The sequence below is a fragment of the Typopeltis vanoorti genome, chromosome 23, assembly GCF_054136105.1.
Source record: "Typopeltis vanoorti isolate ZY-2024b chromosome 23, IOZ_Tvanoo_1.0, whole genome shotgun sequence".
Taxonomy (NCBI): Eukaryota; Metazoa; Arthropoda; class Arachnida; order Uropygi; family Thelyphonidae; genus Typopeltis; species Typopeltis vanoorti.
The window spans coordinates 21676661-21701255 of NC_143571.1; the positions used below are offsets into that span (position 1 = coordinate 21676661).

Below are 24595 nucleotides of genomic sequence, written 5' to 3' on the forward strand. Positions count from 1 at the left end.
GAATTATCATTTATTTTGATATTTTCGTTTTTGATGCCAGCATAAATAATTTCTCTTCATAAATCTAAAGCACCATGATGTCAACCTTGTAAAATCGATGATATTTCTTTCTGTTGTCAATAATTTTGCTCATTGAATAATAATTTTTAGATAGGCAGCAACCAGATCTTCTTTGATCCATTATCAGTTTTCAATTCATTTTCAATTTCTGGCCATTTTGCTGGTTTTCTGCAGGGATGGTGCTTTTTAGAATCTGCTTCTATTAATTGCTGCTCTTAATCCTCCAAGTTTGTACCATTATTCTATAGGCAGAAGCCCAGAGTGTCACTCTGCTTCCCTATTGCCATTCATTTTTGTGCAGTCAATCACACTATGCTTTAATGTAGTCATATAGCTATGATTGTGCTTTGTAGAATCCATGGGTTATGAAAAAATTGTAAATATAATAATGTATTGATTACTAATTTAAATGAACAACCATTAATGATCATGCAAACTAATCATGCATTACCGATAAGCAATGACATACCGTAACTGCACACACATAAATAAACACATTAGTATATAAGATGCACTGGTTTGTAAGACATATTTGGCTTATAGGATGCATCCTAATTTTCAGATAAAGTTTAGGTACAAAAAAGTGCATCTTATAAGGCGAAAAATATGTTAACTTGTTCACTTCTTTCTTCTGTCAACGTGCAGCTTCACTAACAATCTTTATCTACACACCTGGGAAACATGCTTTCATCACTTTCTCATGAAGTATAACTATTATTGTCAAATCCCCGTACAATACACTGTCTTTTTCTACAGTTTCTTGCAATTCCCTCCCCCCCCCCCCCATTCACTGCTTCTTTCTTTCTCCCTCCAGCTGTAGTACATGTCAATCATTTACCCAAGTCACTCGAGCTCACATTTTGTCCTGTGTGGGAGTTTGTGTAAGCATGCTGTTTCTTTCTACACTGGCATCACATCATCCACGTTATTCTTTACATCCTCTTCAAGCTCTCATTCATATTTCATGCACTATCATTCATCGCTTCCGCTATATTCTCCATAACACTTTCATGATCATGCCTTATATCCTTAACATCAGTCACTTAATTCCTTCTTCTGACGTGACTCTCATTTCTGGCATTCGCTCATGAAACATTTCTGACAAACTTTCTCTCCATTCTTGCTCAAATAAGACAAACTATTCACTCTCAGCAATGAAAATATTAAAAGCATTTATTATATTTATGGCTATTTTGCCTGCTTCTGTTTAGGAGTGCCCCTGTTTAAATGTCGTTGGCTTTTTACTCATGGATTCTTAGGGCATTGCAGATGTATACTTACCAATAAATATATGTGGCATAAAGGAAGAGAAATTTACACATACCTTTTTCTGGGTGTTGTGGCTTTGCAATGTGCAAACTACTGCAGTTAGGGTGTTTTGGAAGGAAGTGTGTGTGTGTGCGTGCGTGCGCAGAGAGAGGGGGTTTAGGCAATGTGGAAGAATTAAAATAGAAAATGGAAAAAAAACCCTTTTTTTTGTGTAATATATATATATATATATATTATATTATTAGGGATGGGTGGGGCGTTTTTTATATGGGGGTGGGAAAGGGGTTGAAAACAGCAACTGATTTTTAGAGGGGGGGGGTTGTGGGAAAAGGGGGTTGACGGGGTGCAGTCTGTTTCGACTATGCTTGGTCGTCATCTGAATACATGGAGGAAGTGGATGCTATGTCAGGTCGGTTAGGTGCTTCTGCTTTTGAAGTGTTTGTGTTATTGCCTATTAGTCAGGGTTATGACCTCAATTTTATGTTACTGGTAATTAGCTTACGGAATGTTGTGAAGCTTCCAAGCCTCAGTGATTATGTAGGGCCTTTGGACATTGATAGAGGTCGCGTCACATTTTATGGCTATTGTTTCCAATATTCTAAGCATTGTTTCATTGTCTTGTCGGTCCACTATGATGGCACTGTCGATCTGCGGGGGTATGTTTTTGTTCAAGGGGCGTGAACAGCTATTTCCGTTTTTCCTGTGCTTTGTATTCAATTTTTCTTTTTGATATTGTGTTTTTTAGTGTTTAAAATGTTTTGGAATAGGGATGTTACAATCTCAGAAGTGTTCTTGTAGTTTACCCATAAAGACCTGATGGTGGAACCTGTGTAGTGATATCACAGTCTTTTTGGCATGGAAATTTATAGACTATGTTGTGGTGTTCAAATCTTTCTTTTGGTGTGTTAGATTTAGTGGGTTTTAGGAGATTTGCCAATTTTTGGTTTCTGGTGAATACCAGTTTGTAGTCAGTATGTTTGAAGATGTATTTATAGGCTTTGTATGTGTTTTGGGTGTATTGCAGTTTGATCATTTTTTTGTGTTGGGAAGTTTGTTTTGGTACTTGGGTTGTTTTGGCGGGTTTTGGCTATCCTGTTTGAGTCCCCGAACTTTAGACAACGTACACACACTACTCACAGAAGACCACACCCTACATCAGTATGCTTGAAGATGTATTTATAGGCTTTGTATATGTTTTGGGTGTATTTCAGTTTGATCATTTTTTTGTGTTATGAAGTTTGTTTTGGGGGTTTTGGCTATCCTGTTTGCATCCCAGAAGTATGTCTAAAGTTACTACACTCTTGTACTAAACTAACGCCCAATGACATTATTAACTTTATAAAACTAATAATCTCAGCAGATTTCTTCAAGTTCAACAACAACAACAACATGTATATTCAAATCTTCAGACCTCCCTATGGGCCAAAACATCAGTGGACAACTAGCGGAATTATTCCTAGCACACATAAAATCACCTACCCCCCCCCCCCCCCCTGGCATCACCTTTTATGGCAGATACTTGGATGATATTCTGTGCATTGGAAATCCTACACACATCACCACCTTAAAAGCGTCCCTAAACAGTTACAGCAACAGACTAAAATTCACCATGAAACCGAATGGAACAAATCCATTAATTTCTTAAATTTGACATTAATCAGAACATACAACAAAATAACCACGAAAATATACCACAAGCCCTCGCATATCGGAAACTACCTCCATTTCCACTCATATCATCCATATTCTGTTAAAAAATCGGTCATCTTATAACAATTCATAAATGCTTACAAATTTTCAACCAATCATAGTAATCTAAACGCAGAAATAAAAAACTAACACAGATCTTCAAAAATCACAACTATCCTACACAATTAATAAATTATGCAAACAGTACGGCCAAAACCTGCCAAAACAACCCACGTACCAAAACAAACTTCCCAACACAAAAAATTATCAAACTGCCATACACCCAAAACACATACAAAGCTTATAAATACATCTTCAAACATACTGACTACAAACTGGTATTCACCAGAAACCAAAAATTGGCCAATCTCCTAAAACCCACTAAATCTCACACACAAAAAGAAAGATTTGAAACCACAACGTAGTCTATAAATTTCCCTGCCAAAAAGACTGTGATATCACCTACACAGGTTCCACTATCAGGTCTTTATGGGTAAGACTACAAGAACACTTTTGTGATTATAACATCCCTATTCCAGAACATTTAAACACTAAAAAATGCAACATCAAAAAGAAAAATCGAATACAAAGCACAGGAAAAATGGAAATAGCTGTTCGCGCCCTTGAACAAAAATATACCCCGCGGATCGACAAGGCCATCATAGTAGACAGACAAGGCAATGAAACAATGCTTAGTATCTGCCATAAAATGTGATGCTAACTCTATCAACATCCACAGGCCCTACATAATCTCCGAGGCTTGGAAGCTTCACAACATAAAATTGAGGTCACAACCTCGACCAATAGGCGATAACACAAACACTTCAAAAGGAGAAGCACCTAACCGACCTGACATAGCATCCACTTCCTCCATGTGTTCAGACGACGACCAAGCATAGTCGAAACGGACTCCCTTTTCCACCATATATGAAAAATGCTCCCATCCCTTATAATATATATGTATGTATATGTATATATATATATATATATATATTATACAAAATAAAAAGGGTTTTTTCCATTTTCTATAATTCTCCCACATTGCCTACCCCCCCCCCCCCCCACACACAGACACTTCCTTCCAAAACACCCTAACTGCAGTAGTTTACGCATCGCAGAAAAAAAAAAAAACAAGCCACGACACCCAGAAAAAGGTATATGCAAATTTCTCTTCCTTTATGCTGCATATATTTATTGGTAAATATACATCTGCAATGCCATAAGAATCCGTGAGTAAAATGCCAAGGACATTTAAACAGGGGCACTCCTGAACAGAAGCAGGCAAAATAGCTAAATATAATAGTTTGTTAAGAGGAGTAACATGGGAGGTTTCCCAGAAATAATATCCATAATATTAAAAGCATGCTGCATCACACTAAATCCTGCATATTAACATTATTCAACATCTGTCTTGACCATCATTTTTCTTGTATGCATCGGTGGTATAACATAGAACTCTTTTGAAATAATATTGCATAAGTAATAGTCATGACTGAACAACACAATTAACAAAAGTCAAAAATAAAGAAAACACCAATTATGTTTGATAGTATCGCCAATATTTAATAAACAATAAGAACTTATCGGAGCAACACATGCACAGCAGCTGCTGCTGCTGCCAAAGATGATGCTAGCGCCCTCTAAGGACCCAATCACCAATTACCAGTCAACTCACTGCCCACATTTACACCCAAATCCCTGGCCTCATCTTTCTGCAGTTCAGTTCCATCGATATAGTACACAGCTTCTGATCTCTTCCCAGAGTGCACACCTTACACTTGGCTATGTTAAACTGACAGGCCTTTACATTTGTTCATACTGCTAGCCTGTTTTAGTCTTCCTGCAGATCCCTCCACATGAGGCACCTGTTCGTGGTGTAAGGGACCTTCCACTGATGGTACTGGCCATTTTCATTCTTACTCTTTTTCTTTGCCTTTCTTCACGTATTCTTCGCTCTGCTTCTCATGAGTCTTTTTTACAATACATCTTCCAGACCACCATCACTGGGAACTATGCCTTGCCACTGTGTTTGCTGTGCGGTATGATCTATAGACATCTAGAAAGACATCATGGTAGTCTTGCACTACTTTGGCCTCTGCTTCAGCAAGATGGGCTGTCTTGGATGGCCCAGTACAATCAATCAGCTAAGAGTTAAGGGTGTTGCTGTAGTTCTCCTTCCCTTCGCTCCAGAGACAGGGCCTAAGGATTTCTGTGGTGCTCTTATGGTGTCTGGGGTAACCCTGGCTTTCCAGCGGCGTAAATTAAGTCATTAAGTTAAGGGGATACTTAATTTATGCCGCCGTAAAAATAGCCTCTTGGCTCTTTATTATAGTAATAATAATATATGGGTATATGTAAATTTGGTACACTTAAACCTTGGTATTATCCAGGTGTACCTACTCACTGATGAGACCTCAATGAAGGTCGAAACCAGTCTGGGTAGTGACCTCTCCTCATGATGTAAAACAGTAATACATCTCCTAGGAGCTGTGTTTTACATTATGAGAAAATATTAAGGATAGTGATGGATCTTGCTCCACCTTTGCTCCAAGTTGCCCTAGTGTTGTACCACCCAGGTGGTGACTTATGCTTGGACTCGCCGATAGTTTCTTCGGCCGAAGAACTCGATAGATTTCAATCTCCAAGTTTCGTATCCGGCTTTAAAATAATGAGGGATTTATTATCCCCTTAACTTAATAACTGCATCTTTATGTTTGTTTACATTTCTCTCGGCTGCAAATGGCAGTCGAGAGAAATCTATGTGTTTATGATAGATTTGTGTATGCTTTATAATAGTAAATGATAAAATAGACTAGTATCTACATTATTTAAATTAAGGAGATATTAAATCCCACAGTGTTTTAAAACCGAATAAGAAACTCAAAGATTATAATCAAAGAGTTTCATGCCGAATATAATATAATAAACTATAAAAGTATCGTCGACTACTAGCGTGAGCTAATGCAAGTAGTTCAAGTATGTTGTACAAACTTGGGCAACTCGCAGCAAAGGTGGTAAAGTTCTGATCGCTATTCTTGGTATTTTCCATAATGTAAAACACATTTCCTAGGAAATGTATGCTGTTATTACATTATGGTGGGAGGGTCACTACCCAGACCAGTTTCAGCCTTTATTGAGGCTTCAACAGTGAGTAACTAGACCAAATTAATACCAAAGGGTATAGCGAAAAGAACTTATATACTCTGCTATACGAGTTGTCAAAAAGGTGCACCCATTAAGTTACTTAAATATAAAGAGCCAATAGGCTTCATTTTGGCGATATAAACATTATTTAAATTAAGGGGATATTAAATCCCACATTGTTTTAAAACCGAATAAGAAACTCAAAGATTGGAATCAAAGAGTTTCATGCCGAATATAGTATAATAAACTATAAAAGTATCGGTGACTACTAGCGTGAGCTAATGCAAGTAGTCCAAGTACGTAGTACAAACTCGGGCAACTCGCAGTTGTGGGATTTAATATCCCCTTAATTTAAATAATGTTTATATCGCTGAAATGAAGCCTATTGGCTCTTTATATTTAAGTAACTAGTATCTACATATGTTTTATGCATTCATAACATGCCTAACTTTTTCTTAAGTTTTCAATATTTTTAAGCTATGTGATTCATCAGCAAGTTTTTTCAAATTGCTGCAAATCCCCCCCAAAACTTTCCAATATATTTATTCATAAAAAACGTATAAGTGGATCCATGCTGTTCAAACCTGAGTTCTTCAAGGGTCAACTGTATAAACCTGATGAGGACAAGTCCTCAATATATTTACCGCTAGGTTCTGAACTAAATGAAATGGAACTCGATATTCTCATAATGCAACTGCCTCAGCCCATACTCCTGATAGGTGACTTTAATGGACATAACACTCTGTGGGATAGTGTCAACACGAATAGATGAGGTTGTATCATTGGGCAAATACTTGACATGACATATCCCCCCTCCCCCTTATTATTAACAGGGGAAATACCTTCCACATGCCTACTGTTTCTTATTTGGCAATCAATTTTACAATATGCTCCCCTGCCATTTTTCGACTGCTCACATGGGATGTTGATGAAAACATATATGGAAGTGACCATTTTCCTCTTATCAGTACTATGCCTTCACAGGAACCATATCCTTCTACCCAGATGCCCTTGCAGAAAATAGACCAGGCTGACTGGAATACATCTTCCCATTTTGCAAAATTTCATACTGAAGCAGTCAGCTAAACACCTAGTAATGAGGCATTCACGCATGTAACAGATTGTGTTGTCCATGCAACAACCACAGCATGGACAAAAACACCATCCTGATTTCTATTCTATCAAAGCCTTAGTGGAATCCAGAGTGCCAAGCTGCCAAAAAAGATCAAGATAGAGCATGGGGTATATTTTGTTGATACCCTACCACAACAAACTTAATAGCATTTAAGTTTGTTGTGGTAGTGCTCAGGCCAAAGCACGTCATATGAGACGTCAAGTCAAAAACAATCCTGGGCCAATTTATATCGTTGATTAATCAAACAACTAGTGCAAAATCTGTCTTGGATAAAATCCAGATGATTAAAGGTAGATACAGAACATACCATGTCTACCTGGGAACATATTATTGCTGATCCCAAAGCTATTGCACACACCAATTAAGCTTCTTTACCAAGGTCATGGAGCCATACAGTCAACCATTTGTTAAAGAGGAACTCATAAGAGCCCTTTTGCTATTTCATCCTAGTGCAGTCTGCCCTGATGACAACCATTATGAGATGATAAAATACCTCCCATCATCTTCTGTGGATCTCCTTCTCTTACTATACAACAGAATATTTACAGAGGAAGCATTTCCAGACTCTTGGCATAAGTCGATTGTCATTGCTATCCCAAAGTCAGGTAAGCCAACAATTATCGTCCCATCTGACTAGCTGTCTTTGTAAGGTCTTGGAAAAAAATGGTAAATACAAGCTTCTCTGGTATGTGGCTTTCGTAGACACCAGTTAATCTTGGACCATTTGGTTTGTTTAGAAACATCTTTAAGAGACACTTTCCTGAAAGCAGAACATGTGGTTTTAGTGTTCTTTGACATGGAAAAGCCTATGACATAGCCTTGGGATATGGCTTATTAAAGGACCTGTTTAATCTTGGTCTGAGAGGGTACCTTCCTGTTTTTATTAAGAATTTTCTATCCAGCTGTGTGTTCCATGTCCAAGTGGATTGCATGTTATCTCAACCATATCAAGAAGAGAGAGTCCCTCTTCACTATTAAAAGTGAACTCAGTTACTGAACAGCTTCCTTCCACAGTAGTCAAATTGTTTTGTAGGCTGATCATTTTGCAATTTACTGTCACTTCTGCAATATGTGGGTCATTGAAAGACAACTTCAACAAGCAGTTGAAGTTGTCTTTCGTGTATCTTGTATCTTCATGGGCTTTTTTTCACGAGTTCAGGTTATCTGCTGAAAAAACCATCTGTGTACACGTCTGCCAGAAACATACTCTCAATACAAGTGGTCCAAAAGACCGCTGGTCCTTTGCTTCACCTGGACTCAATTCCTCCATAAACCACTGTTTGATATGTCCATCAGCCACCCTCTAATCCAAATCACTAGATTCACATCAATCTCCATTTGCTCTAATTTATGCAATAGAATTCTATGGGGAATCTTGTCAAATGCTTTTGCAAAGTCTAGCAATATCACTGAGTTGCCATTTCCTTTATCCAACTCCAACTTGATTATTAAAAGTAAGAAAATTACTAAGGCAAGAGCAACCCTTTACAAAACCATGTTGTCCCTTATAGAGTATCATTGCTATCCACCCAGTCCTGAATTCTGTCACCAATTTCTCAAATACTTTAACCACCATGCTATATCTCAGGAGTGGTTAAAACATTTCTTTTAAAATGAAACCTTATCCAAGTATGACAATATCTCAGGCCCCAAATACTAAGCATGTAATCCCACTACTTTTCAAACCACCTCCATGCTTACATGCTTAGTTTTTTCTCTTTACCTTAACCTGTTTTATATACTTAAAATTGATTCTCAAAGAACAATTCTGTGGATGTGCTGCAGTTTGCACTACCTTATTAACCTCACAGGTAACATAACTGTAGTACAACATGTGAAGTTCTTATAGTAGTAATAATAATAATCCTACAAGTACTTCGCTCTAGTGCAGATTATTCTGTGCATAGTTTATGCATATGTAACTAATTAAAATTGCTATTTGCTGAAACCAACTTTTAATGAATTTTGTATAAGAAAATACCATGAAATCAGTATTAGTCAGTGCAGTGTGCATTTAGTCAAAATTTTCACTTAATATAAATTTGAAATTGCTGGATCAAGTAAAATTGTTACAAATAATCAAAAATCTCCCTTTTCTTTTAATTTCTTTGTATTAGTATAAATATGTTTGAAACTGAAAAAAAATGTATTTATATGCAAACTTTTATTTTGTCATCAATGTTATGTTGAAGTCTCTAAAGTGATGCAAGACGTATTGAAGACTTCTGACACAATTAGAATGTAACTTATAATCATGTTCACTTTTTTTTTCATAAACATGCACTGTTCATTGTGAAGCATTTTTACAAATCGGTACAAAATATGGATATTTTGTACTTTTTATAAACAGTAAATTATTTAGACATTTCTTTTATAGTGATACATCTCACAACAGTGAAGCATGCCACAGAAATCATGCAGAGGAATCCCATCATCATACCGCTTTGATGCATGGGAAAAAAAACAGAATCTCTGTGAATATTGCAGAAAATGAGGAAGTGAATAACATTAAACGATTTTGTATTAATAAAGAGATGGAAGATGTTGCCAATTTTTCATCTGTACGGTAAGTACTACTGTCATTGTGCATAATTATGTAGTATCTCTCTTCACACATTAAAGTACCTGTATATATACTTGTTTAAGTATATATGTGTTTTGTCTTAGAGGATGAGAGAAAGAGACAGAGAGAGAAGATTTTATATTACTCACCACACACAGGAGATGCCACAAAACCTAGAGCAAGCTGTGAGTGGGCTAGGGTCAATAGCAAACTAATCTGTTGATATACCTCTTAAAGTGTGGGAGGTTTTAGTCTTTGGGAAGTACTTCATGGGGAAGACTGTGTTACAGAACTGAGCTATATGGAATTAAAGACATCTGGAGTAGCTGGTTCCGTCAGTAATTCATCCACAAAAGAATGTTGTGCAGCAATGGGGGACATAAAAAATTCCAGTTCTGCTGAACAACACCCATGAAAACATCTGTACAGGAGACAGACATAACGTGATAACTTACCATCTGTGAGAGAGGAGTTGTCAGTCAACTGAACTCTTCTGAATAGTATTAAGAATTTTTAGAGGGCTTTAGATTCACCATCTCATATGTGAAAGCAGCATTCCAAGGTTGCATCGATTTGGGACTTATATGGAGTAAGTTGCTGAGCAGATGAAAAGTAACATCTTGAGCATAAGAGGGTGTAAAGTTTTCTGGAATCTGAGGAATGCTGTAGAACTGATGTGATCATGTCTGAGAAGAGAGATCTATTCTTGACCTGAATTAAGCATTATCAGAGATAGAGAGGAAAAATAACTGTCTTTTTGATTAAAAAAAAAAAAAGAAGAAGAAAGAAATCAAAACTGTATTTTGGCAGCATTGAAGCTGATCAAGTTGTTATTTCCCTGTTGTATGATCGTGTGGAGATCAGTGTTTAAGACACTTGTAGATTATCACTATAAGGTTTGTTGTATGAGCAGAATGATGAGTTGAGAGTGCTTCAGCAAAACTCTGTGGGGAGGGGGGCAAGATTGATGAGATCAGGTTGTCTGTGTACATGAGGATGAAGGTGGGTAAAATAACAGAGCCTTGAGGAAATAGGAAAATTCAAAAGGAGAACACCCTCCACCACTACATATAGCCACAAAAGGAGAAACGCAGGCCATAAGATTGCAATCCACTGAGAAGCCAAATCTCATCATAGGCCCTGGAAATGTCAAGTAATAAATGCCAAGAAATGTCAACAGCATAGGTCTCTGGCATCTCCACGGCATGTGTCAGTTGATCAGTTGATAGTGTTGGATTCTGAATGAGAAGAATTGGAAATTATTAATACTTCATTCAGAGTCCAACATAATCAGCCATTCCCTAAGCCAGATTTGCTCATCAGACTAATAATCTCTTATTAATAGTATGCTATTCATGTGATTTCTTTCAAGTTATGTTTATTAATATTTATTTGTTCATTTATAGTTTTGAGTTGTGGTACAGTTGTGGAAACTGTGTATTAAATATCACTTATTATTATGAAATTAATATTACTAAATCAAAGATAAAAACTGTAAAATATGTAATCTTTTTATGTTATTAGTAAAATGTAATGTATCCAAGTAATTCTTCAAAATAAGACTTGATTGGTTGTTGTGAGAAATTATTTAGAACTAGATTTTGGTAGGAAAGGAGAGTAGGATGTCATGAGTAGTAGATGAAAAAGAAGTGACACAGTAAGAAGAGGGGGAGAAATAACCTGGGGCTGAACAGAGTAGGAAGGACTGGGACCCGCTCTGTATTTTGACTCATCCTTCTTCGAGCTCTTATTCTTTTATAAATTCCTATCACCTCGCAGAATGATAGCATTGGACGAAAGGATAATTAGAATGAGTAAGAAATATTGAAAGTTAGGCAATTATGAGCAAGAAAATAAATTCTCCCGAGTTAACTTATCAGTTACTGAAACCCACGATTCTATAATATTTCTGTGTTCTCAAAATGAAAGTGTTCAAGAACCAAGGAGAGTTTCTAGGATTCTCGATAATGAGGAGGCTAAACTGTCTATACCGGTAAGGATATTTTTTCTATGCCTCATGTGAAGTAGTGAAGCTCGTTTCTGGAGAACATGATATAGTTCATATTGTTGAAATTAACAGTTCAAAAATGAATGTGTGATATAGTGAAACATTTCCTCGTAAACGTAATATATGAAGCATCTCTGGATTAATAGTTCATATTTGAGTGTGTGAAACAATTTCAAAGAAGCCTGTTGTGAGAGAACACAATGTAAATTTTAGACTGAATTTTCTGAAAACTATTGTGTTAGATTGATAAACTTAAAGGTTGCTGAATGAATGTCTGATGACTTGTGCTTTGTGATTGTTCTGAATAGTTAAACTGAATCAATATTTGAAATAAATTAAACAATAGCTTTGTTTAGAATGAAATTGTATTTGGAATCTTGGATAAAAGGAAGAGAAGAATTTATATGCATAAATATAATTGTAAATGATATACTCAGGTGAGTAAATTACTAATGTCTTAGTGAGAACTTATTCATTCTTAGATTGTATTATTCCTACGAGAAATTCTTGTTTTAATGTAAATTTATGTGTTAAAGCATTAAATAATTTTTTTGAGTTCAAAAATGCTGATTTCTTTCATTGCACCGCTCATTAAAATAGTCCGAATCTTAGCAGGAACCCTATATATATAATAAGGAGAATTTCGGCCTGAATTAAGTTGATAACAATATTGTGCTAGCTGATGGTTGATTTCACAACGTTGCTTTTGCAAATTAGAACATAGAGTAACACAGTTAAAAATAAATTTTCTCTGTGTTCGAATGTGGAGTCAGTCAACAGCTAGAATATACATTGGAGTAGAACATAGGACTGTGTACATGAAGATGAAGGTGGGTAAAATAACAGAGCCTTGAGGAAATAGGAAAATCCAAAAAGAGAACACCCTCCAACACTACATACAACCACAAAAGGAGAAAGGCAGGCCATAAGATGGCAATCCACTGAGAAGCCAAATTTCATCATATGCCCTGGAAATGTCAAGAAATAAATGCCAAGAAATGTCAACAGCATAGGTCTCTGACATTTCCACGGCATGTGCCAGTTTATCAGTTGATAGCTCTTAGATGCTGAAGAGGCTAACCATAATAACCATCAGCACTGAAGTGAAAGCAACAGATTGATATTTTTGAGGTAGCATCTTATCACCTTTTCCTGGCGATTACTGCATATGGGTCAGTTTCTCATCCCTTCCCATGTTGCAGAGTGGGGTTCCACAAACCTCCTAACAATATCATATGACTAGCCAGAGAGTGGCAGAATAGAAACACTCTGTAACCTCTTTTCATTCCATGTAGTATCCATTCTGTCAGTGTATTTACTCAGATGATGTGACTAGATGCTCATCACGGTTTATATTAAATTGCTTATTTACCTTATGTAATTTACATATGTGGTTATTTAATCATGTCTGTGAATTATGTTAGTAATAACAATCCAAACATTGGACTGTTAAGAAGATAAGTGCCACTGGCACAGATGGTGTGTTGGCCCTTTCAAATTCAGATTTTAGTCCTGTTAATAATAGTTTTGCAGATGATACAGGCTTTAATGTAGGCTTTGAATGGAGTTTTTTTCTGAATCCACTTGCAGTAAGCTATTTTCTTTTCCTGGATTGGCCTGGTACACTTCTTGAAAGCCATGATATGGAAATAGAGTGGGAAGGTTTGAATAGAGTGGATGGAAAAAAGGTTCTCATTCCAATGCAAATATAATTTCTATAAAAAGACCACAATAACTATCTTGATCCAAAGAATGGAAACAGCAGTCTGACCATGGAAAAGAGGAAAAGTCTTGGAGAACCCCACTTAGTTGTCACCAAAGTGCACAAGACTGTAAATGACTGAGAGGAGGGTGCTCCACTAGAGATGAAATGTGAATGAGATTGTGATCTGAATTACCAAGAGGAGCAGTCACTCCAGCAGTGTGCCTGAAAGGAGAATTGGTTAAGAAAATTCCAGAGCATCGGGTGAGTGGAGAGGACTGTCAAAATTCTGGCTGTGAGATAAATAGTTTATCCTAAGTTATATCCAACAGCAAATACTTCTGCTTCTCTCCCAACCTGGCAAGTAGAATTGAAAAAGGATGCCAATCAGACAACCACCGGAGGAAAATAATCATTTTATCGAAGTTTCTACTATTTTATTACATTTTCAACCAGCATCTTCAGAACAAAAATTATAAATGCAGTAAACATACAACACTTAGATAGTTGTTAAAACACTTCAAATTGTAATTGAAAAAGGAACTGATATCCTAACAGGATGCCCTCTTGGGGCAGGATAAAAATTAAGTTAATTCAGACTAATGGTTTCTCAGATCCCTGAAAATTTATTTCAGCTGTACTTAGTGTAGGTTTGAGGGGGCAGGAGTGCTTCATAGTTGATGCTGATTCTAAAGATAGTCTCCCAGACCTGTAGGGACTTCTCTACCCCACTTTTGCCTCCTTCCGTTTATCCTGACCATGGTCTTCCAGGGTAACTTGCCATACAGATGATCAGAGATTCATTTTTTTTAAGTTTTTCAAGGTAGGTGTTAACAGTTTGTCCAAAGTAGGCTAAGTGCAGATATAAGAAACTTTATACACTCCAGGATGTTCAATAGGATGAAGCTGATCCACAGGAGAAGAGATGAAAGTTGCTAGTTGGATGTGTGATTTAAAAATGGCATGGTGATGTTATTTGCATATAATTTTAGCCACCTTTTTTTGATGTATCCTACCATGATCATCTATATGGCAAGTCAGGACTGGTAGGCTATGCTCTGAATATTCTTTCACACAGGATTAAAATGGAAGAAGACAACTGTGCTAGTATTGTAGATCACTATTGGCCTGAGACACTATTTTTTCAGAGCTATGAGGTACTCTCCTAACCTCAATAAGTATGGCTCTAAATTATTGGAGATCTGGGAGACCATCATTCACCCTCTGTTGCCTAAATTCTCTGAATTAATTTAGTTTTTATCCAACCCCCAAGGAGACACCTTGTTAGGACTAGTTCCTCCTTTTCAGTTAATTTGAATTGTTTCTACAGCTATCTAACTAGTGATGTGTGTTTACCACATTTTCAAATTGTGTCTTGAATATGTTAGTTGCAAATGTAGCAAAATATTAGTAAGTTCAATAAACTACTAATTTGTTTTCCTCTGTTGCTTATACCACGAATCACTGTCATAAATAGCTGCCAAAACTTATGCTTATCTACGAGGTAGTCTGAAATGTTCTCGGCATAACAATGAAAATGAATTTATTATTTCAAAATTATTTTTATTTTTTGAATTAATCTCCCTTGTGCTTAAGGGTCAAAGCTGTATAACTGAGAGGAGACCTCCACATAGCCTTTAAAGGAATGCAGAGAACCGACCAGGGCTTCTGACCTAATGTCCAATCCTCACCTTCTTGTGGTGCACCCTGTTGGGTATCTACTTTGATACTGAATGAACGAGGATGGGCTGGCAATTTGGGATTTAGCTGAACAAATTGTATTCAAAATAAAAAATGATGGCACAACATGACAAAATTTCATGCCGGCTGGGGCGTTGCCCGGTTAAACAAGGCCCCCGTTGTTTTTGCCAGGGAACCAGTGCGAACAGCGAAAAGTCAGCTACTGGAACAAATCTGAAAACAAACCCCAACTCAACATCACCAGAGTTGAAGATCGGTACTATCAACGTAAGAAGCCTGAATGGCAAAGAAATGGAGCTAGCTGAGGAATTAGATAAGTACCAGATCAACATAATAGGGGTGACTGAAACAAAAAAGACAAAAACTGGTGAGATCTTTCTGAGCAATAAATACAAAATGTTATATTCAGGCAATGACAATCAAGGAAAAGAATGAGTAGCCATAGTATTCAACACAAAATACGAGGCTAATCTTCTTGAATGGCAGTCAGTCTCAAGTAGAGTAATGTGGGCAAATATGAGAATGAGGAACTGGACAGTGAGACTTATTTGTGCCTGTGGTCCTACAGAAGGTTCTACGAAGGTAGAAGTGGAGGAATTTTTTGATGCTTTAGAAAAAGCAACTGACACAATGAAAAAGGAAAAGTTGGTCCTTGTTGGGGATCTAAATAGCAGAGTAGGAAATGATTGTGAGACATACAAAAATATTTTGGGAAAATTTGGAGAAAAGAGCAAAGCTAATAATAATGGCAAATATCTGTTGGATTTCTGCTCAGGACATGGACTGGTTATTACTAACATAATGTTCCAACATAAAAATGTGCACAAATTCACATGGAGAGAAGAGGCTAGGAATAAGAAAAGTCTCATTGACTATGTTATTGTTGATAGTGATGTCTTCTCCCTGGTGCAGGACACCGGAGTGTACAGAGGATTTGAAATTGGAAGTGATCACTATTTAGTCTTGAGCAGGATAAAAGTGAATTTCATATTGAAAAGAATAACATGTAAGAAAGTTTTAAAGCGAATAAAAGTTGAGCAGCTCTCAGATGTGAACTGTAGACTAAAATACAGAAAGATTATTGAAAAGAAAATGAATGAGTTTGAGAACAGGAATCAAACCTTGGAGATTCAGTGGCAAACTCTGAAGAAAACATTGATTGATTCTGCCAGAGAGGCATGTGGTGAGGTTGTGTGCAAGGATAAAAAAATCAGAACTCCCTGGTGGACACAGGAAGTTAAAGAGGCAGTGAAGGAAAAGAAGAATGCATATCAAAAGTTCCTGGCAAATAAGTCAGCTTTTACTCTTACAGAATACAGAGACAAATGTAAGAAAGCTAAACAGTGTGTAAAACTAGCTAAACAAAAGTCATGGGAGGACTTTAGCAAGAATATAGAAAATAAATATCAAGAAGGTGGCAAAATATTCTGGAGGTTGTTGAAGAAGCTTAGGAATGGAGGAAAGAGTGCTGTAAGAGGAGTTAGAGATTATAAAGGTGACATGAAAACAGGAGAAAAAGATATCCTTGACGTATGGATTAATTACTTTGAAAAACTGCCAGGCATGCAGTCAGGAACACATATCCATACTTGAAGTAGAAAAAGCCATCAAAGGCTTGAAATGTGGAAAGGCAGCAGGAGTAGATGATATTCGACCAGAAATGCTCAAGTATGGTGGTATAAAAGTCTTACAGTGGCTGCACTGCATAGTTCAGAAAGCCTGGAGAGAGGGACGAATTCCCGATGATTGGAGTTGAGTTCTCATAGTACCCATATATAAAAAGGAAAATAAAACTGAATGTGAGAATTACAGAGGTATTTCCCTACTGAATGTTCCGGGCAAGATCTATGCAAGTATACTTGAGAAACGGTTGAGAAGAATAGTGGAAAAAAAGCTTGGTGAAGAACAAGCTGGATTTAGGCCAAATAGAGGCTGTCAGGATCAGATCTTCACTTTACGACAAATAGTCGAGAAAGCATGGGAATATAATAAAGATCTGTATTTAAGTTTTTTCGATTTGGAAAAGGCATATGACAAGGTGCCAAGAGAGAAGCTATTCAATACGCTACAGTTATATGGTGTCAATGGGACATTATATCAAGCAATACTTGGTCTTTGTGTTGTAAGTCAGCAGTTAGAATTGAAGGAAGTACAGGAAGGTGGTTTAATGACAAATCTGGTGTGAGATAAGGATGTACATTATCCCCTCTGTTATTCATTATCTATATGGATCACATTATGAAGGAAAGTGGTATTAAACCTGATATCAAAATTGGAGATGTTAATGTCAGCTCTTTGCTTTAAGCAGATGATGTTATACTTCTAAATAAATCCGCTACAAGTCTGCAAGATTCTCTGACAAAATTCAATTGCTGTTGTAATAGATATGTTATGAAGGTCAGCAATAAAAAGACAAAGACAATGAAAATAGGCAGAATCATTGAAAATGTCAACTGTGTTGTGAATGGAGAACCTGTGGAACAAGTAAAACATTTCAGCTACTTAGGCACGATTTTTACTGAAGATGGTAAATTAAATATAGAAATAGACAACAGAATCAGCAAAGCTGATATGGTAGGAAGTCAGTTGAATAAATTCATATGGAATAAGAGAGAAATTAGTTGGAACACTAAATTAGCTGTATTATACAAGACAGTGTTCAAACCAGTTTTAACTTATGGATCTGAGAGCTGGGTCAGAAGTAAAACACTTGAACAAAGAACTAGAGACCGCAGATATGAGAGTCTGGAGAAAGATTATAGGCGTGAACAGATGGCATCAATGGCAATATCATATTAAAAATGAGGATATTAGGAAAGAACTTGACATTGTCAGCATCCAGGAATGCGTTAGCAGAGCTAATCTCAGGTGGTATGGTCACTTAAATAGAATGGGAGAGGAAAGATTAGTAAAACAAGTGTTCTCTGCCAGGTTGGCAGGAAAACGACCCAGAGGGAGACCAAGATATAGGTGGATTGATACGGTACAAAGTGCCTTAGACGATAGAAATATAAGATCTGATAATGTTGGATTCTTGACAAGTAACAGACTGATTTGGAGGAAAATTGTAGATAGGAAGTTAGTAATGATATAATTTTTTCATGTATTACTGTCATATCCTGTACACCCCTTGAGGGTACATGGCAGGAATTTGATGATGATGATAAGACTAATACATTTATTCTAGCAATGCTCCAGCATCATTATCCTGTCCCTGTAGTGGTTCTCATTAAGATCTGCAAAATACCCCTCTACAGTTGCAATCATCTCTTGATTCAAAGAAAAACAGCGAGGAAGAGTTTTAGTTTTGGGAAGAGACAGACGTCGGAGGGAGCCAAATCTGGGGAATACGATGAATGTTTCAACAATTCATAATGCAGATCCCTTAATTTTTTCATTGCCAAAACACCTTTTGAGCAGGTGCATTCTCCTGATGAAAGATGATTTTTTTTTTCCTTCTGCAAACTGGGTCTTTTCTCACGAATTTTTTCATTTAGTCTAGTTAAAAGATCGGTATAGTATTCCCCGGTTATTTGTTTATCCTTTTCAAGATAATTAATGAACAAATGCCTTTAGCATTACAAGACAAAGGGCAATGACCTTTCCTGCTGATGGAACCGACTTTGTCGTCTTTACAAAATGTCGTCATTACACCTGGTGTAATGGTGAATCCAAGTCTCATCCATAGATGAGACTTGGATTCAATTTTATTCTTGTTAAAATGCTCCAAGCACTGTTCAGAGATTTTCATGCGAGTGCATTTTTGATCTGCTGTGAGCAAGCACGGCAACCATCTTGTGCAAGTTTTTTCATTTGCAATTCTTCATGCAAAATATATCCTACACATTCTTTTGAAATGCCTATAGTCTCAGCAATTTCATGCGCTTTGACTTGCCAGTCATCCAATACCATATTGTGCACTTGATCAGTGATTTCTGGTGGTGTTACACTTTTTCGGATGTCCATCTTCAAGGCTGGTACGACCATGCTTATATTCAGCAGCTCATTTCTCTTAATTGTTGAAAATGAAGGAGAAGAGTGGCCATAAACTTTTATGAACTTCGAATGAATTTCTTTTGACGTTAAACCTTTTTTACAAAGAATTTTATAACCGCATGATACTCAATTTATCCATTTCAAGGGATACAGACAACACTTTTCCTTCAGACAACTGTATAAAATAAACTACTTGATAGAATGACTTGCAATTTCATATTGATGTTTATGACAGATCTACGAACTTGGAAAAAAAAAAAAGCGTGCCGATAGTGTTGCCATCTATGGTCGAGGCTGAGAACTTTTCAGACCACCCTCATATATACATACACTGGGCAGTGTACATGAGCCAATACAGGCAGTATACATGAACCAGTTAAAGTTATGGACATTAAAGTCACCATCATGGAATAACTTTGTTGCTATGGAGCCTGAAACCATAAGAAATCATGTCTCAAGGACAAGAAGTCAAAGATGTCAGAATGATAATGACCTTCAGATCTATGCAGAATGTCAGGGACAGAGAGAGAGTGAATGATATGCATTTTAGGTTGACCCCACACTTGATAGTTCATAAGACCTATAACACTACTGTGCCATGTATGGGCAGGTGATTAAGGAGAAAAATGTAGCCTATTGATATGTTTCTTAAAGAATGGGAGGTTGTACTCAGTGGGAAAAACAGTATGTGGAAGATTGTTCCAAAGAATAAAGGTGAATGTAATGAAAGAAGCTGATGAGAAGTTAGTTCAGTGCGTTTGAAGCTGGACAGTGTATGGGTGTTGGCAAGTGGCTGCTCTGGTTCGTTTGTGGTTAGAAGAAAGTGGAAGAATGGTAGCAGCCAGTTCAGAGGAGCAATGCCCATGAAAGTACCTATAGAAAAGACACAGTGCTGAAACAGAGCAGCTATAATAAGGTAACTGAAGGGAGTCTGAGAGGGAAGGGGCATCTATTAAGTGGATCACCCTCTTCTAAATACCATCAAGAATTTTTATAGAGGCCCTGGGTACTTCACCCCAAATGTGGGAACAGTATTCCAAAGTTGGTTGGATCTGAGACTTATAAAGTGTTAGGAGTTTAAAGAAGTAATGTTCAGAATGGAAAAGAACACCAAGCTTTTTTAGAGGCTATGGAAGCTATGTTATGTTGGTGCCAGGATAAACTAGATATGACAGTCAACCCAAGAAGAGAAAGTTGATCTTGAAAATGAAATATCAAAAATGAGAGGGGGTTGAGGTATAATTTTTTCTTGCGGGTAATAAGGCAGGCTTGAGTTTTTTTGGAGTTTAAATTTATTAAGTTGTCTTAACACCATTTCAGGATGTTGAGGAGATCAGCGTTCAAGTCACTGGTTATGGAAGATCTTGAGGCATCTAACATTAGGGTACTGAGGATTTATCGAATTGATGAAGAGTACTGTCATCAACAATCCTGTTGATGACAGTAGTGTGATGTGAATAGACATCAAAATGGGGAATTGGATAATGACACTTATTAGTGCATATTGGTCCAACTGCTTATATGCAAAATACTTGGTCACCTGCATCACCACATGTTCTAGGTAACTATATAAGGATGTTGCTGGTCAGTAATCGCCAGTAGTATTGATCACAATGGGAAAAACAAAGGATCTTTTGGAGTTCGGTAAAGGGCTTATTGCGGGTATGTTCGTCTGGCTGGAGCCATGATTTTTGAAAACAGCAAAGCTGACTTGTTTCTCAAAAGGTGAGATATCCCAAGTGTTTAATCAGTGGAAAGATAATCTCTGTCGCTTGTCTAAGAGGTGTAACTATGGTCTTAAGACAGTCGGTCAGAAAAGAGATTGGCATTGTCTGAGAGGACTTGTATGGACAAACAGAACTTCCTGGGTGTAGCAATTGACCGAAGCAAGGAAATTAAAGCTGTTCCTGACACATATCTCACTGAATTATGCACAGGAAATAGAAGAGGTTCGGTATTGGCAGTTGCATGTCTATACAGAAACCGCACGCTGGACACTGAAAGACTGGAAAAAAGTCGTGTGGTCCAACGAGTCACTATACACCTTGTTCTGTACTGACAGTGGGCAGAGAGTTTGGTGGGGACCTCATGAAGCAATGAACCCAGCTTGCCTTGTAAATACAATTCAAGGTTCTGGAGGTGGTGTCGTAGTGTGGAGGCATGCTCTGTTGATACAGAATGGATTCCCTGATATTGCTGGAAGGTTTGGTGTCCTCCAAGGAATATCTGAACATTGTCACCAATCAAGTCCATCCTGCAATATTGACCTTTTATCCAGCAGGTGATAGTTGTTCTATGGGTGACCATGCTACATGTCCATCATGCAGGAATTGTTCAGCAGTGGTTCAGTGAGCATGACAGTGACTTCCACCATCTTTCCTGGCCATCACAAAGCCTGGATCCGAACCCATTGAGAATGTATGGGACATGTTAGTAAAACTGATCAGGAGCAAAGTCTTCTTCCATCAAATCTGAGCCAGTTAAAGGACTGTCTGGTGAACACCTGGTATGTTGTAAACATAGATGCAATCCAATACCTTCTGGAATCCATGCTAAACTGCATATGTGCTGTAATTTGGGTTCAAGTAGGTCCAACATGGTATTAAATTAAAGTGGTTTACAACCTTTTGTATGTGTGTGGGATTCACATAAAAATTGGTTATGTTTTGAATAATGACTTAACTAGGCTTGGAGATCAGGAATCCCTAAGGAGTTTGTGAAATGTTTTTGCAAATTCTTGAAGAAGAAATTCAAATGTATGGTGAATATTTTTGTGACTTTATTTTACTTTAGGTAATATGAATTTATCTTGTGAAAATATAGAAAAAAAGAATTTCAAACTTTTTTGTATTTTGATATTATTTTATTCTTTTGGTTATTTTTTATCAACATAAAAGAGAAATCTTAAAAAAACCTGTGTTTAAAAGAGGATTGTCAAATATTTGCTTTTGAGAAGAGAAGCACTGCATAACACCGTGAGTAAATGAATGTTGCATCCACTTTAGTGGAAAATCTTTTTTTTTTTTAAATTCTTTCTGTCACAATAGGCATAATAAACATTATGTTTTTCTATGTTTAGTTCTAATGAAAAGAAATAGAGAATATTGAATGTTACTAAACTGTCCAAGGAATTTATCATAGCTATAAGCACATGCTCTTGTATGTTTGCTTATAGCTATGATAAATAGCTATAAGCTATTTATCAATTGTATTAATATTAATAACTGTATATGGACTTCCATTAAATCAAATCAAACAAAAGTAATGTAATAATTAGTGTTAAAATCATTTTCATTAATTTTCATTTCATATTTAATTTAGGAATGTTCAGGAGCTGCAAGAGATTTAAGCAACATACTTTAAATGGAATGTTTTATGTGTACATTGTATTCAATTGAAGGATTGATGAGTTATTAGAATTTTTTGCCTCCTAGTTTTCCTTTAAGGTCTTTATTTTCATCCAGAGCTTTTTTTTTTTTGAATCCTACTTTTTTTTTTATTAATGGTGGTATTTTATGTAAGGTGTAATCAAAAAAACTTTCTGCTCCTACTGCAATCAATACAGAACTGTCCTTCACGAGATGTAAGTGAAATAGAATCTGCTGGATTTAGTTCAGATTTAGTTTAGTTATTTAGTTCAGGGCAATTGTGTATTATGTTTTTTTTTTTCCCCTCAAAAAATGGCAGATTTCAAGTCGAAAAAAAAAACATATGCATTGCTTTTTTTCAGACAGGGAAAATCTTCCACAGAGACCTTTTTAGGACTTGATCCTGACTTAGATGACTTCATCTCACCTGATGGACAGACAAGTTTGTTCCAATCTGAAGTGCAGTAGCATAGAAATGCTGCAGCATTCGAGAAAATTGTCAAAGGTGCTGGGGTCAGATGGGTGCCAGTGACATGATATTTTTAATTATCAAAGTTGTCACACTAAAAAAGGTGTGTAGTTATGAATTTGACAAGGACACCAGTAACCTCGCTGCACTACTGCAGTAGTGCATGCTAATTATGCCCATGGAACTGTATATTCCACACTTCATCCCAACGGTCAAACTAGTAACCCACATTTCTATTCAAATGTTGGCCATTATCAGTGGGAAGACAGATTGAAAGCAAATCTATGAAGTGTACACTGGAGATTGTTGTGGTAGCAAAAGGAATCCTAGCACTCATTTTTCTTCATATATCATGAAATTGCCAATAATTGTATACAGTAATCCCTCGATTAGTGCATCATTTTTTTTTCAATACCAAATTCGATTAGTGCGCCTCTAAAATTCTATTAGTGTGCCCATATACATCTTAAAAATAAATGTTACAGATTTTAAAAATTTTCTATCTATGCATTTTTATGGCTAACTATTTTAAAAAATCACTCACCAGAATGAAATAAAATAATTTAGATATCGATTTAAAACATTTTACAATGTTTTGTAAAATTTTTTAAAATAGTATGCCATTAAAAAAATTTTTAATGGCATACTACACTATTTCCATGTATACTATGTTCCAAATTTTTACTGCCAAATACAACTTCTCTCATACAACCTATGGACCAGGAGATTATTGCAACCTTTAAGGCATACTACCTGAGAAGAACGTTTAAACAGGCAATAGAAGCAACACCTGGTGAGAATTATATAACATTCATAGAATTCTGGAAGAAATTTAATGTTAAATCTGCTATTGAAAATATTCATCAATATTGGAATGAAATTACTGCTAGCAATATGTGAGCCGTTTGGAAGCACATTCTTCCACATTGTGCAAAAGATTTTGGAAACTTTTCAAATGAAATGGATAATGTTGTTGAGGAAATTGCCAACATCGGGAATGAACTGGGTTTTGATGAGATTGACAATGATAACGACCAAGAGTTAATTAAACCTCATTCTGAAGAATTGAGTGATTCTGACCTGCTAAATTTAGATGCACAGCAGGAAGATCCCGAAGAATATGAAGAAAATTTAACCACTGATAGTCAGCCACAAGAGATTTCACAGAAACAATTTGAAAATATTTTTCGTACAATCAAAGTTTTTAAGCAGCAATGCTTAGAGACTGACCCTGATGAAGAGAGAAGCAGTAAAATTTGCAGAAGAGTAGAAGAGGCAATAGGGCCATACCGTCGGTTGTATGAAAAAAAAAAGAAACAAAATGCCTGCCAAACTACGTTAGCCCAATTCTTTGTTAAGAAGTAGAATAATAAAATTTTTATTCTGAATATGTTTTATTGTCTTTCAGCTTCATGGTTTTCCTTTAACTACACCCTGAGACATACCTTAATTCTTTTATAAAAAAATTAAGGATCAAAAGAGAAATCTGAG

General features: G+C 36.5%; 1 protein-coding gene across 7 annotated transcripts in view; it reads left to right on the top strand.

Annotated features, from left to right (window-relative positions):
* LOC150093675 (transcription factor CP2-like) overlaps positions 1 to 24595 on the top strand; it is a 357564-nt gene that overhangs the window by 108039 nt on the left and 224930 nt on the right. For all 7 annotated transcript variants that reach the window (XM_090412621.1, XM_090412620.1, XM_090412622.1 and 4 more), the window contains one exon: positions 9675 to 9863. In XM_090412621.1, coding sequence (XP_090268747.1) covers positions 9675 to 9863 — 189 coding nt within the window. The remainder of the gene's footprint in view (positions 1 to 9674; positions 9864 to 24595) is intronic.